General features: G+C 38.7%; 1 protein-coding gene and 1 pseudogene across 1 annotated transcript; one reads left to right on the top strand and one right to left on the bottom strand.

Annotated features, from left to right (window-relative positions):
* Positions 1-14681, bottom strand: part of LOC741816 (UDP-glucuronosyltransferase 2B15-like) — a 230244-nt pseudogene that overhangs the window by 84537 nt on the left and 131026 nt on the right.
* LOC100614151 (metallothionein-2-like) lies at positions 9151-9450 on the top strand. Its single transcript, XM_054683054.2, has one exon. The coding sequence runs from the start codon at positions 9190-9192 to the stop codon at positions 9373-9375; it is 186 nt and encodes a 61-aa protein (XP_054539029.1). The 5' UTR covers positions 9151-9189; the 3' UTR covers positions 9376-9450.

Genomic DNA, 14681 nt, shown 5'->3' with positions numbered 1-14681 from the left:
TAAAATGAAAAAATAAAAAGAAAAAGAAAATGAAAAAAAAAAAAAGGAAAAAGAAAATAAGTGCCTGCTTTTGCTCCAGAAACAAAATAGTATATTTAAAGTCAAGACTCCTGTGCTTCTTCCCCTAAGCTAGCTTGGGAAATAAATCACTTTGTTTATACCAGACCTCAATTTTGTTAATTGGGCTCTGCAAGCATTGAGTGACTAACCTGCATTTATTAGTTACATTCCCACTGCATTTGTACTTGTCTCCATTACAACAATTATAATTATGGATACATTTTAAGTTACTATGGAGCCCCAGCAGAATGCCTGTCACATCAAAATTATCAAAGAAGTATTTAGTAAAGAGAAGAAAAAAAAGAATAAACAGAAGATATCAACAGCTCTGGATTCTACCAGTGACCAGCATTCAATCAACTCTATATAAATTATTCTCTCTCTTCCTATATTTTCTCCTTTGTCCAGTAAGAAATTGGACTCATGGCCAGGTGCAGTGGCTCATGCCTGTAATCCCAGCACTTTGGGAGGCTCAGTGGGGTGGATCACTTGAGCCCAGGTGTTCTGAGACCAGCCTGGGCAAAATGGGGAAACCCCATTGTGGGGGTTCAGTCAGGCTGGTGGGAAAAATTTTAGTTATCATAGCCACAAACCCTCTTGGAAGGCCTGAGAGTTTGCATAACTTCAGTAATAGATCTAGCTGAAGGCAGCCTAGTCCCTTTACCTTTAGTTAAATAGGTTAAAGTAGATACAAAGGAATGTGGGAGAGTTTATCTAACTAGCTTGTTTACTCATGTGGTCCTAAGACTAATCTTAGGGTGCTTAATTGCTTTCTACTTGGGAGGTCCGCAATGTCAATTACCCTCTAGTGGTGTTGACTCAAGCCTTTGTCAATTAATCTTTACTGAATGAATGTGAGTCTTGCTGGCTGTCTAGGCTGGAGGTTCCAACTATTTACAGCACTCTTCTTGGTGTCTGTAAGTGGCCTGGATGCTCAGCCAGACTGGCAAAGCAGAATATCTGTGTCAGTGCACGTTATTCATCTGTCGTTGGGTCAGGGTCTGCAGGACAGACCTCTGCACCCCATCTCTACAAAAAACACCCCCCACAAAATTGTCTGGGCATGGTGCCACATGCCTGTAGTCCCAGCTACTTGGGAGACTGAAACGGGAGGATTCCCTGAGTCCAGGAGGTGGAGGCTGATATAAGCCAGGATCATATCATTGCACTTCAGCCTAGGCAATAGAATGAGACCCTGTCTAAAAAGAATTAAAAAAGAAAAAAAAAGGAAAGAGAGGAAAAAAAGAAAAACGATATGGAACTTGAACTTTCCTTGACTTTGGGCACGTCACATGGCTTCGATTTCTTCATCTATGAAATGTCAACCACAGAGTTATTGTGAAGATCAAATGAGCTGTGCATGTGAAATGAAACTACCTTTACAAGCATTAAATGCTATAAAAATTTTAAGCATGGCTCTTAGTAGTTTTAGCTCTAATTTTCTATTATTCTAAATAGTGGAATGTGGTAGAAGTATATCACTGTTTTTTCTTTTTTCTTTTTAACCAGTGGTGGGGATAAGGGAAAGGAAGTGGTTGAAAAATCGAAAGGGAACTTCTTACTTGGGTAAGTCTGGACTTAATTGTGCCAAACTTTCTAAAGCAGCTTCCAGGACAAATTTCCAGGAATATTTTAAAAATTGTTTAGACTGACTGGAACACAGATATGAAGCCACATTTTTTGTGCACGTGTGACTATGTGTGCCTCTGGAAGATTTCAACACAAACACGCTCTCATCTAAATTAACGCTTTCCTCTGAATTGACTCATTTGACCAGCATAACCAGTTTGCATGCCAGTGCAAGCAGAGAAAGTTGTAATAAAAAGAAGAAAAGAATGAAAGGCATTTAGAAATTGAGTGGTTAAATGTACACTTAGTTAATCATTGTATTTGTTTTTCAAGGGCTTCCTAGCCTTTTGGAGAAAGAAAAATATGGCAGAAAGCTGACTGAAGTTTGAAATTAATATGTGCAAAATGTCTGTAGAGGATCTAGTCTATCCTCCTTTCCTTCATCTTAAGACTTAATTTTATCCAAAAATTAAGTAGCCTGATTAGTCATCCTTGCTTTCTTCTCTTCCTGGCTCCTTGGGTTTTTTCCCACATGTATTTGTTGAACATCTATTACAAAGCAGGCACTGCCCAAGGCATTGTTTTTAATGTACAAATAGGGAGTTTGAAATTCATCCTTTTGATCAGAAGTTCTCAAACTATACAGTGTATATGATTCACAAGGAAAATTTGTCAAAAGTGCAGATTTCTAGTCTTAATCCCAGATATCAGATTTGAGGCTCTTCGTGGGGCCTGGCAATCTGCCATTTTAACAAGTGTCTGGGAGAGCTGTGGCTCATGCCTATTATGCCAGCACTTTGGAAGGACGATGCAAGAGGATTGATTGGAATTTGTGACCAGCCTAGGCAACACTGCATGACTCTGTCTCCACAAAAATTTAAAAAATTAGCCAGGTGTGGTGTTGCATGACTGTAGTCCCAGCTACTTGGAAGGCTGAGGTGGGAGGATGGAGTGAGCTGTGATCGTGCCACTGCACTCTAGCCTGCGTGACAGAGGTGAGACCTTGCCTCAAGAGACAACAACAGGGCCGAACACGGTGGCTCACACCTGCAATCCCAGCACTTTGGGAGGCTGAGGCAGGCGGATCACCTGATGTTGGGAGTTTGAGACCAGCCTGACCAACATGGAGAAACCCCATCTTTACTAAAAAATACAAAATTAGCCAGACATGGTGGTGCGTGCCTGTAGTCCCAGGTGAGACAGGAGAATCGCTTGAACCCAGGAGGTGGAGGTTGCAGTGAGCGAAGATGGCACCACTGCACTCCAGCCTGGGCAACAAGAGAGAAACTCCGTCTCAAAAAAAAAAAAAAAAAAAAAAAAAGACAACAACAATGGGCGGGTTCAGTGGCTCACGCGTGTAATCCCAGCACTTTGGGAAGCCAAGGAGAATGGATTATCTGAGGTCAGGAGTTCGAGACCAGCCTGGCCAACATGGTGTAACCCTGTCTCTACTAAAAATACAAAAATTAGTCAGGCATGGTGGCAGACACCTATAATCCCAGCTACTCAGTAGGGTAAGGCAGGAGAATGGCTTGAACCCAGGAGGCATAGTTTGCAGTGAGCCGAGATCGCACCACTGCACTCCAGCCTGGGTAACAGATGGAGATTCCATCTTAAAAAAAAAAAAAAAGACAACAACAAACAAGTGATAAGCAATTCAAGGGACTCTATTCACCTGTTTGAAATTAATAAAACACTTAGTGATTAGATTAGGTTGATGGGCAGCTGAACTCTTCAAGATTTTATCTATATCTCTTTAAGAACTCCAGAATCGGGGCTCTCTGTTCGAATCCAGACTCTGCCAATTAGGAGCTATTCAGTTGATTGTATTAATCAAGTTAACCTCTTTGTACTCTGTGTCCTCCTCTGTGACAGTACATGGGAATCAAAATATCTACCTCAGAGAGTCACTGTGCAGATTTAGCAGGTAAAGCATGGGTGTTATCTGGCTATAGCAGTAAGTACAAAAAAGTAGCTACAATAATAATAACATAACATATAAATTAATATAATAACATTGTTATCATTATTGGCAGTAGTTTTACTGTGGCTCTATTTTTTAGAGAGAAGAGAGAAGACACAAAGTTTTGCCCACAATAAGTGGTCAGGTCTTGGAATATGACTAGATGATTGCTTCAAAAGAGAGAAGTGTTCTGACTGCTTGTATTATGTCTTCTGAGGCGGAAATTGCTGTTAGTAACAACCATTTTAGTTTACATTTTCTAAATATTATTAAATCCCTGAGTAGTAGGTAATATTATTGCTATTCTGACATTTTCTTCTCATGGCTTAATTTAAAAGAATCAAAATTATACCCAGCTCGGAGAAGTAAATAACAAATGTTCTCAAGAAGCATCTAAGGCCAGGTGCAGTGGCTCACGCCTGTAATCCCAGCACTTTGGGAGGCCGAGGCAGGTGGATCACGAGGTCCGGAGTTCAAGACCAGCCTGAACAATACAGTGAAACCACGTCTCTACTAAAAATACAAAAATTATCTGGGCATGGTGATGGGAGCCTATAATCCCAGCTACTAGGGAGGCTGAGGCAGGGAACTCCTTGAACCCTGGACGTGGAGGTTGCAGTGAGCTGAGATCGTGCCACTGCACTCCAGCCTGGACGACAGAGTGAGACTCTGTCTCAAAAAAAAAAAAAAAAAAAAAAGCATCTAAAACAGGGGTCCCCAACCCCCATGACGCAGATATTCTGGTCCATGGTCTTTAGGAACTGGGTTGCATAGTAGGAGGTGACCAGCAGGCAAGCAAGTGAGCATTACCACCTGAGCACCACCTCCTGTTGGATTAGTGGTGGCATTAGATTCTCATAGGATTGTGAACCCCATTGCAAATCGTGCATGTGAAGGAGCTACATTGTAAGCTCCTGATGAGAATCTAACTAATGCCTGATGATCTGAGGTGGAATAGTTTCATCCGGAAACCATTCGTCTCTCTTGTCCATGGAAAAATTGTTTTCCATTAAACTGGTCCCTGGTGCCAAAAAGGCTGGGGACTGCTGATCTAAAAGGTGTCCTCATCATAATCACAGATAAGGAATACAGAATACTCAGTATCGGAGGGAAGATAAAAAGTTCAGTTTGGGTCAATTTCTTCACTATTTACATACACTTAGGGCTTTAGACCCTTCCATGCTAAAATTTAAATGCATGCATTAGCTCATTTAATCTATAATAGCCCTATAAGTAAATTGCTATTATAATTCCTATTTATTTATTTATACATTTTTTTGAGATGGAGTCTCGCTCTGTTGCCCAGGCTGGAGTGCAGTGGCATAATCTTGGCTCACTGCAACCTTCACTTCCCAGGTTCAAGCGACTCTCCTGCCTCAGCACTCCCTGGGACTACAGGTGTGCACCACCACACCACGCTAATTTTTAAAATATTTTTTAGTAGAGATGGGGTTTCACCATGTTGGCCAGGTTGGCCTTGAACTCCTAAACTCAGGTGATCAGCCCACCTTGACCTCCCAGAGTGCTGGGATTACAGGCGTGAGCCACTGCGCCTGGCCTATAATCTCATTTTAAAAGATGCCATTATAAAACATCTTTAAAAATGAAATTTATTCTCTGAAGTGTCAACATAATAAGAAAGAAAAAAAGACACTTAGGTTAACTAAAGTAATAAAGGAACTCAAACTTGAACCAAGAGCTATGTGATCTTAAATCTCACTTTAGTCTGCATATCAAACCGCCTCCTAGACACTTTGAGGCTCATGGGTCTGAAGTGGGTGTAGTGGCATCCTGGGAAGATTTAATAGGACAACAAAGGTAAGTCACACAATGAGCTCTAAATTCTAGTCTGTCCAAAGCATGCTCCTTTCTAAAATTATATTCTAAAATGTTAAGAAAAAATACAAAAAAGGGCATTTTCAGAAAATGTTTTATAGTCCTTCCTCTGAATGACTAACCTTACCTTTTTTCTACATTGCATATTCTTTATCCCAAACATATGCAGAACATGTTGATGTGTTCTCTGATTACAAAGTGTTTTCAAAGGATAATGTAATGACTCGGTAGACTTGTGAAATGCAGGCAGAAAAAAATCATTTAAAACCAAAATTGACTGTGCTGCTTCCACCTGCTAAGGGAAGTGGTCTAATTCGCATCAGAGGGGTAAGAGGCAGTGTTCCCTTCCCCTTTTGTAAAAGAAAAATGGGGACAGCAAGCAAAAAATCACTCAATTGTTAGGAAAAAATATCTAAGCCACCCTCTCACCTTCCTTCTCTTTCCCAAGAACTGGTTGCACTACTGAAACCAGAGGAGTGCAGGAATTCCACTATTTTGTAAAATAAGTTTGAGCCAAATTTGCTTGAATTTCTAACACAGGCTACTTTGGTTGATACACGGATTAAGCCTAAAAATTAAACCTTTTGAGATAAATTGGGTAGTACAGCCACAGAATCGCGGCCGAGTCAAGGAGGGAAATCCTTTTGGTATTTTGTTTAAAAATCATTTTTAATTTTCCCTACAACGAAGCGAAACTCCTCACATGTGTTTAATTGTTCGCTCTGAAAGACTACACAGGCCCGTTACGAAAATAGTTTTTGGCATGAGTAGTGATCTAGTTATAAATCAGTGGAAAATAAATTGTGTCCATAAAAAAGTTACAGAATTTACCCCTGTGCCATTAAATATTAGTTAACAACCTTGATTTTTAAATTGATGTGCCATATTCTACCATATCGATACTGTATTTGATATGGTTCAGTTGCAGACTGCTCTTCCAGAATAAATAGGCAGAAAGGAATTTATCACTGGCTGCAAACCATTAGATGGCTTACAAACTGTTTGGAATTGTAGGGGCAGGCGCTGTGTGAGCGTTTAGGAACAACTTCCATTCTCCAGAAATGGCATGGGTAGTCCTGCGATCCAAAGGCAGCAGTGTCAGGTGGAAGCGCTAGAAGCCCGAGGCTGCCATTGGCAGAACAAAGCAGTCTCGGCCTGGCTTGGCAGCATCCAAAAGGACCGCAGCCGCCCTGCCGCTGCACACGGTGCATCTGATTGGCGGAACCCAAACCCTTCCGCAGCCCTCCCTGCGAAGATATCTGGGAAACGTAGTTTTTACCTTCTAACCTCTAAGGCACGGAAAGCTTATTCGATGTTGATTGTAATGGAAATAGAACTATGTATCAGGATTTGTTTAACCATCCCTTGAGTTTTAAATTTTTTGGTTGTTACGTAATTTTCTCTGTAATAAATAAATAAAATAAATTCCCTAAACAATATGAATACTTTTCAAATTTTTGATAATGATTGCAAAATTGCTCTCTTGAAAAGTTATGCCAGTTTATACTCCTTCCAGCAATCCTTGTTCCATATTGTCAGTCATGATTAATACATTTGTCAATGCTTTTGAAAAGGAAAGTGACATATTATTTAAAAACTATGAATTTCTTTGGCTAGTTTGAAGATTTTAATTCTCACCACAAGTGAATTACGATTAGATTTTTTTTTTTTTTTTTTTTTGAGATGGAGTCTCACTCTATCACCCAGGCTGGAGTGCAGTGGCCAATCTCTGCTCACCAGCAACCTCCGCCTCCCGGGTTCAAGAGATTCTCGTGCCTCAGCCTCCAGAGTAGCTGGGATTTGAGGCATACGCCACCACACTAGGCTAATTTTTGTATTTTTAGTAGAGATGGGGTTTTTGTCCTATTGGCCAGGCTGGTCTCGAACTCCCGACCTCAGGTGATTCTCTGGCCTCGGCCTCCCAAATTGCTGGGATTATAGGGGTTAGCCCTCACGCACGGCCGCAATTAAGTCTTTAGACGATCTGTTTCCCCAGTATTTCCCAGCAATGTATTTATGAATCATCTCGCATCTCGAATGGTGAGAAACTTAACATGATCGTTCAACCATGTAAAATTATTACCAGTGAAATAAATAACTTAATGTCTAGTGACCTCTTACTGTAGCTCTGTATTGGTAGATAGACACTTCTTTTTTGATCTTTCAAGTATATAGTAAAAAAAATGTTCCTTTTACAGTTTTCAATTTTTTTTTTTTTTTTTTTTTTTTTTGAGATGGAGTCTCGATCTGTCTCCCAGGCTGGAGCGCAGTGGCCTGATCTCGGCTCACTGCAACATCCGCCTCCCCGGCTGAAGCGATTCTCCTGCCTCGGCTTCCCAAGGAGCTGGGATTACAGGCATGCATCACCACGCCTGGCTAATTTTTGTATTTTCTTTAAATTAGAGACAGGGTTTCACCATGTTGGCCAGGCTATTCTCGAACTCCTGACCTCAAGTGATCTGCCCCCCTCAGACTCCCAGAGTGCTGGGATTACAGGTGTGAGCCACCGCGCCTGGCTAATTTTTCATGTTTTTAGTAGAGACGGGGTTTCTCCATGTTGGCCAAGCTGGTCTCAAACTACTGACCTCAAGTGATCCACCCGCCTTGGCCTCCCAAAGTGCCGGGATTACAGGCGTAAGCCATCGCACCCTGCCTTGTTTTCAAAATTAAACTTAGTTGAAGCCTGTAAGACTTAAAATGAAAGCAAGATTATGTGACTTGATTATGATGCAGCCAAATGAATTTAGATGCAAATGCTAGACTTGAAATGTAAGTGTACGAATATACAGCAGTATAATTTTATGAGGTCTGGGGGTTACTTGTGCATGAGCCCAGGATTTAGATATCTGGCTACTCACAGTAAGATCCATGGAAGGAAATAAATTCTATAAGGAAGCACTGTATAGCTCAAAGAAACTAGAGAGGCCCAAATGTCCAAAGCTGCCATTTCGCTTGCTGGAATTTGCTGGTGGAATAACTACCCTTCCCTGAATTAATGAGGCTAAATGAATTCCTGGGGAACCCTCAGGCTGTCAGTGTAACACCTCCCACATCTTTTTTCTCCAGCAGGTGGCATGTACAGCACCATCCTGAAATGGTGATAACTTTATTATTATTATTGTCACTATTCATGGGGCTAACCATCTTCCCTTTTCTTCCCAAATAAGTACATGGAGTTTTAGCATAGGTATTAAAGAAGGCTCGTCAGCATGATGGCTTAAGTCTGTAATCCCAGCTACTGGGGAGGCTGAGGTGGGAACCGAGGAGTTCAAGGCTACAGTGAGCTATGATCATGCCACTGCACTATAGCCTGAGTGACAGAAGGAGACCCCGTCTGTAAAAACAATTTAAAGATAGAAAGAGAAAGACAGAGAGAGAGAGAGAGAATTCTTGTTTCAATGACCTAGAGGAAAAAAGATGTTATAAGTTCGCTTTTGAAACTGGAACATTAATTTTTCACCATATTAAGACAAGACCCTGTATATACACATTAAACTTAAATAGCTATCTTTTAGGCTGTTGAATGCAAGAAGGTAAATTTAAGTACCATCTAGTGGTAGGCATCACCCTCCACCTAGTGGCATCGCTCTCCATCTAGTGGCAAGATAGGCGAATTGAAAGCAAGTGCCAAAGAAGAAATAGTCTGATACTGAAATGTTGAACAAAAGTTTAAAAAGACAACAGTATTGACCACGCCTCCTCCAAGTCCCAGCGAGCCCGTGTACAACCTGTCCCGACTCCAGCCGCCTCTTCAGCTCGCCATGGATCCCAACTGCTTCTGTGCCGCCGGTGACTCCTGCACCTGCGCCGGCTCCTGCAAGTGCAAAGAGTGCAAATGCACCTCCTGCAAGAAAAGCTGCTGCTCCTGCTGTCCTGTGGGCTGTGCCAAGTGTGCCCAGGGCTGCATCTGCAAAGGGGCGTCGGACAAGTGCAACTGCTGTGCCTGATGCTGGGACAGCCCTGCTCCCAGATGTAAATAACGCGACCTCTACAAACTTGGATTTTTTATGTACAACCCTGACTCTGACGTTTGCTACATTCCTTTTTCTATGAAATAATGTGAATGATAATAAAACAGCTTTGACTTGGAAAAAAAAAAGAGAATAGTATTAAAGTACCAGATAAACTTTACCACTGTTTTATTAAACTTTAATATAAATAAACTATGTAAAATAATTCATGATTGTAGCAGGTTATCTAATTTGGAAATAAAAAGAATACTCTTGCTGGATGGTAAACAGACTACTCCTAGCATGAGGTCTTTTCTTGGAATTATTTTATCTTAGTCCTTACCTGGAAGGACTTAGGAAGTGACAAACAGTGCTAAAAACCTGAGAGAAAAGTTAAGACATAGTGACAGAATTTTGCAGGATGAAAGAGTGATATTAGTACAGTCTTTCTTATGTTAAACCTTTTATGATCTTAAAAATCTTATCTTTAAATCTTAAGAAGCTGTTGGATTATACTTTAATCATTGCAGGGAAAAGATTTAGAAATTATGTTGTCAACCAGTTTAGATCAAATCGACATCAGAATTGGGTCTTTAGGAGGAGATTTTTGGTACAATAACTTTGTAATCTGAGGATACTAATCAGGGTATAATAGTACACTTAATTAGTATGATTAGCTGATAGTCTCAAGTTAGGACGACAGTCATTGAGCCTATATCAGGTAGTTAACAGTGAGCATCTATCTGTTCTAATATGTTCAGCATTCTGTTAGGATTAGTTGGTGTCCATGCTGTCCTTGTTATTAAATCATCTGAATATTATCCAAGACCATAAGGGACTGTATATTCACAGGAAAAAAATAACAAAATCACAAAATGTGAAGAATGTATGTACTATGAAAAGAAGGTAGGCAAACAGATATCTTTAAAAGAGGAAGCTAAAAAAATAAAAATAAAAGAGGAAGCCAAATGAATGGATCAGATAGAAAAAAATGTTCAAAAGTGTAATAATTTTTTAAAAAGGACTATAAATATTTTTAGAGACCCAAAGGAGGAAATTAGAAACATGAATCAGAAAAATCAGTTATGAAGGACCAACTGGAGATATTCAGTATGAAAAACCTAATAACTGAAATAACTCAGTAAGTATGGTATTAGATAAACCTTATAGATGTTTTTTAGATACTGCTTTTCAGAGTGAACACACTTGAAATACAAATTAGTGAGCTGAAAGATCAGGTCAATCAACTCTTCTAGAAGGACTCAGGAAGGACAAAGCAGTGCTAAAAAACTGAGAGAAAAGGTAAGATACAGTGACAGAATTTTGCAGGACGAAAGAGTGATATTAGTACAGTCTTTCTTCAGTATCTTCAAGGATTGGTTCAAGGACCCACTGCCTTCATAGTAAAATCCAGGAATGCTCAATTCCCTTATATAAAATGGCCTGTTTGCTCATAATCTACATACATCCTCCTGTATACATTCAATTATCTCTATATTACATACGATACCTAATACAATAGGAATGCTATGTAAACAGTTGTTATGCTGTTTTGGTTTTTATTTGTATTTTTTTAATTGTTAATTTGGTTTTTTCTTGAATATTTTCGGTCCCAGGTTGTTTGAATCTGTAAATGCAGAACCTGAAGATACATAGGGCTGAGTGTATTTGAAAGAAAGAGGACAGAGAAATTGTTGAAATAAGAGAAATTTGAAGCTAGGATGCTATATCCAATTAATTCAATGTAAGGCTGAAATAAGTTATTGTAAGGTACACAAGGCCTCAGAAGGCTGACAAAAATTCTGTTTGAAAACACTTTGGGAGGATGTGCTCAAGTAAGACAAGGAATCAATCCAGAAGTTAACCAAGAGATGTGAAAAGTGTGGAACAAGTGAAGCTTTGTAACGTGTTTAGATAAAAAACTGCCAGAGGCATCTTTAATATAAAAAGCTTCAGGAAGAGAGACACACTGTATTGCTTTCTTTATCCAAGAGATTTTGGAGCGTATACATAGGTGTCATGCATGTCGTATGTATATGCGCGTATTTGTTGGAGGAACAAAGCCCAACCCCCACCCCCGACAAAATCCCATGAGTTTATTTACAAATTGTACATGAGAATATGCGCTATTTCCTATCTTCAGACGTGATATTTAAAATATATAACAATTAGTACAACATAGGGCACTGACCAATCAGAACAGACACCAGCCAAACTGCTAGAGCAGCTTCCTGGATGCTGTGCCCTTCATGTCCGGATTATGAGTACACCTCTGGTGGGCTGGGGCAGAGGCATGGGGCAGGGGCTCAAAGTGGCTTCTATTTACCATGTATATAGGATTGTTTCAATATTTTAACAACTTGTATGGTGATGTATACTGACTGAATAGCAACTCTGCTATAAGACATAAGACATGTTTGATGACTTCATGCAATTTTCTGAAACATGCTCTTTTTTTTTTTTTAAATAAACCTTGGGCAGATGTTATGTTAAGACAGTCTCTGTAGTAAAATAATTTGCCATATTGGAGAGGCTTAACATCTTTACAATGAAAGTCAGAAAATATAAGTAAAATATATTAAGTTGTACTAAAGCAGAGAGAATAATCAAATATAATCTTACTCAAGATATTTTCATGACAACTCAGCTTGCAAGATGTTTTCCTAGGCTTACTGGGTCATAAATATTCGGTATCATTTTTTTCCCTATATTTTAAAGAAAAGGAATTTGGAACACATAAACTATAAATCTAAGTTTTAAAAAATCTAAACAATAGTTTCCTCTCATTGCAGACCTCAATCAAATTACAGGCTGGAGCCACGCCCAATATGCCTCTTCAGAGACACAACTACCCACAGGTAGGTGGGCACTTGGTGAGTGAGGATAAAAAGTTTGTTGTTATAAGTCATTGAGTTGTGCAGTTGTTTGTTACACAGCAAATGACATTCCTTTTTTACTTATTCATCATTCATTCAACGTATTCTAAACATATAACTATGAACTATAAAAACCCAAAAGTGGCTTTTCTTTTAAAAGATTGACTAGACAAATTTATGTTAAAACTAATCAGGAAAGGAATGGAGATGCAAATAAACAACAGCACCTATGAAGTTTGCATTCTATTATTGAAACAGAAAATACACAAATAAACTGGGAATCCCAAATGGTTCACAAGCAAATGAAGAGTGACTTACCCTTACTCTGTAATCAGAGAACTGCAAATTAAAACAATTGGAAAGTCTGAGAATATCATGCAGTGGTGAGGATGTTGGGAAATAAGAAACCTCCCATTCAACTTAAGGGAAAGCAAGCTGTTGCAACCATTCCAGGGAGCAACCTGAAAGTACTTGGTAAATTGACTATCTTTATACTTTCTCGATGATGTAGCAATTACACTTCTAGGTCTCTTGCACATGTCCCTAGGAATATTTTTCACAGCAATGTTTGTGGTAGTAAGAATGGAGAAAGTCTAGATGTCCATTGACAGAGGAATGGGAAATAAAATAAGGGATAGACACATAATAAAGTTATATTCAGCACTCAGAAATAATGTTCTAGATTAATATTTATCTGGATGGCTCTTAAAATATCATGACAAATTGGGGAATAAACAATATGAGATTTATAAAAGAATAACTTTCAAGGATATTACATGCATACGCCCAGAAACACCAAATTCATCTTTAAAGATACACATATATCTAAATGAATATAGCAATGATATACTGGTAGGGTATAAATTAAATATGTAAGGGTGGGGTGAGGTGAGAATGGTGGATGCATGGGAAAAAGGTAGTAAAAAGTAGAAAGGTAAAATTTAAAAAGGGGTATTGCACAGATGCTGAAAATGTGCAATGAAATGAAGGGTGTGATTAATTCAATTTTGTGACTTGATAGTCTAAAAATAACTATATGTAGTAGAATCTGAAATATGAGGAATAGGGAACTTTAAGGGAGCATATGGAAGTCAACGCCGTCTAAGCCTGTGCACACTGAATTCTCACACTTTCGATGATCTCCTGCTATTATATCTTTTCTAAGCTTAGAGGAAGATAAATACCACAGTAGTTATATTTTAATTCTAGTTTTGTTTAGGTAAATTATAATAATGAGATAAGCTACAAAGTTCGAATTGACATATCTATTAGTATTAGTATACATAAATGTAGAAAATATATTTCAAAAGAAAAAAGAATGTACTATGATCATCAAAAACCTCACCTTTCCACATGATACATATTGTTGATATTTTGATATTTTTCCACCATGGAATTTATTTTGCAATTACCTTGTTAATCAGTATAATGTATAATGTGAGGATTAAATTGCATCTATGGATCTTGATGTGTTATCCTTAGAACTTATTTAGATTGAAGCTATCATTTTATCTTTTTTAAACTACTATATTAATGATCTTGAATGAAGATTATTATAGGAGTTCAGTGCCTTGCAAAATTGTCTTGTACTTACCCTGTGCTTCATACTCTTACTGTCTTGCCTCCTTTGAATAATCACAAAAGAAAAAGAAGGCAAAGGAGTATATAGCACAACGTATTAGAGGAAATGGCTGAAATAGTATTCTCTTAATGTTTAATGTGACTATTAAGAGGGTATTATGCTGGCATGTAAAACAGTTAATTGTATTCAGTGTGTTTTAACATCACTGATTAATTGATGGTGTAGTGCATGTTCATCTTGGAAAAAATATCACATTTGTATCTCAGGGGATCTAAAGAATGTCTTTTGCTGCTGAATAAAGTGCTTCAAAAAGTTCAAAGGGAGAAATGTGTACTTTTTTTTATGGTAAGGAAGGATAGATTTTACCACTTGGGAAAGTAACAGCTTATGAAATCACGCAGTGATGACTGTAATTCAGCTGTCGTCTGTTTCTTTCACCTTCTAACCAGTGAAAAAAGTTAGGTTACTTATTTCTTTGACTAAGTAAATTGAAAAGGAATAAATTCAGAAAGATTATCTAAGGAAACTGGTTATTAGAGCAAAATGGTTTGTATTCACTCTGTAAATGAATGCTCCTGCTGCTTTTCTCTTCATTTTAATCATAATATTTCTTTTTTCCGGTTGTTTCATGTGAATTTTATTTTATTGTTTGTTTTTGTTTTTGAGACGGATTCTTGCTCTGTTGCCCAGGCTGGAGTGCAGTGGTGCCACGTCGGCTCACTGCAATCTCCTCCTCCTGGGTTCAAGCAATTCGCCTGCTTCAGCCTCCCCAGTAGCTGGAACTACAGGCATGAGGCACCACGACTGGCTAATTTTTTTGTATTTTTAGTAGAGATGGGGTTTCA

Source organism: Pan troglodytes, chromosome 3 (genome assembly GCF_028858775.2).
Source record: "Pan troglodytes isolate AG18354 chromosome 3, NHGRI_mPanTro3-v2.0_pri, whole genome shotgun sequence".
Lineage (NCBI taxonomy): Eukaryota > Metazoa > Chordata > Mammalia > Primates > Hominidae > Pan > Pan troglodytes.
The sequence above is the reverse complement of the archived record's forward strand: the minus strand, read 5'-3'. Positions and strand labels throughout refer to the sequence as shown.

What these genes read in the sequence shown, in the direction of transcription:
- LOC100614151 (XM_054683054.2), top strand. Translation starts at nt 9,190, where the DNA reads ATGGATCCCAACTGCTTCTGTGCCGCCGGTGACTCCTGCACCTGCGCC.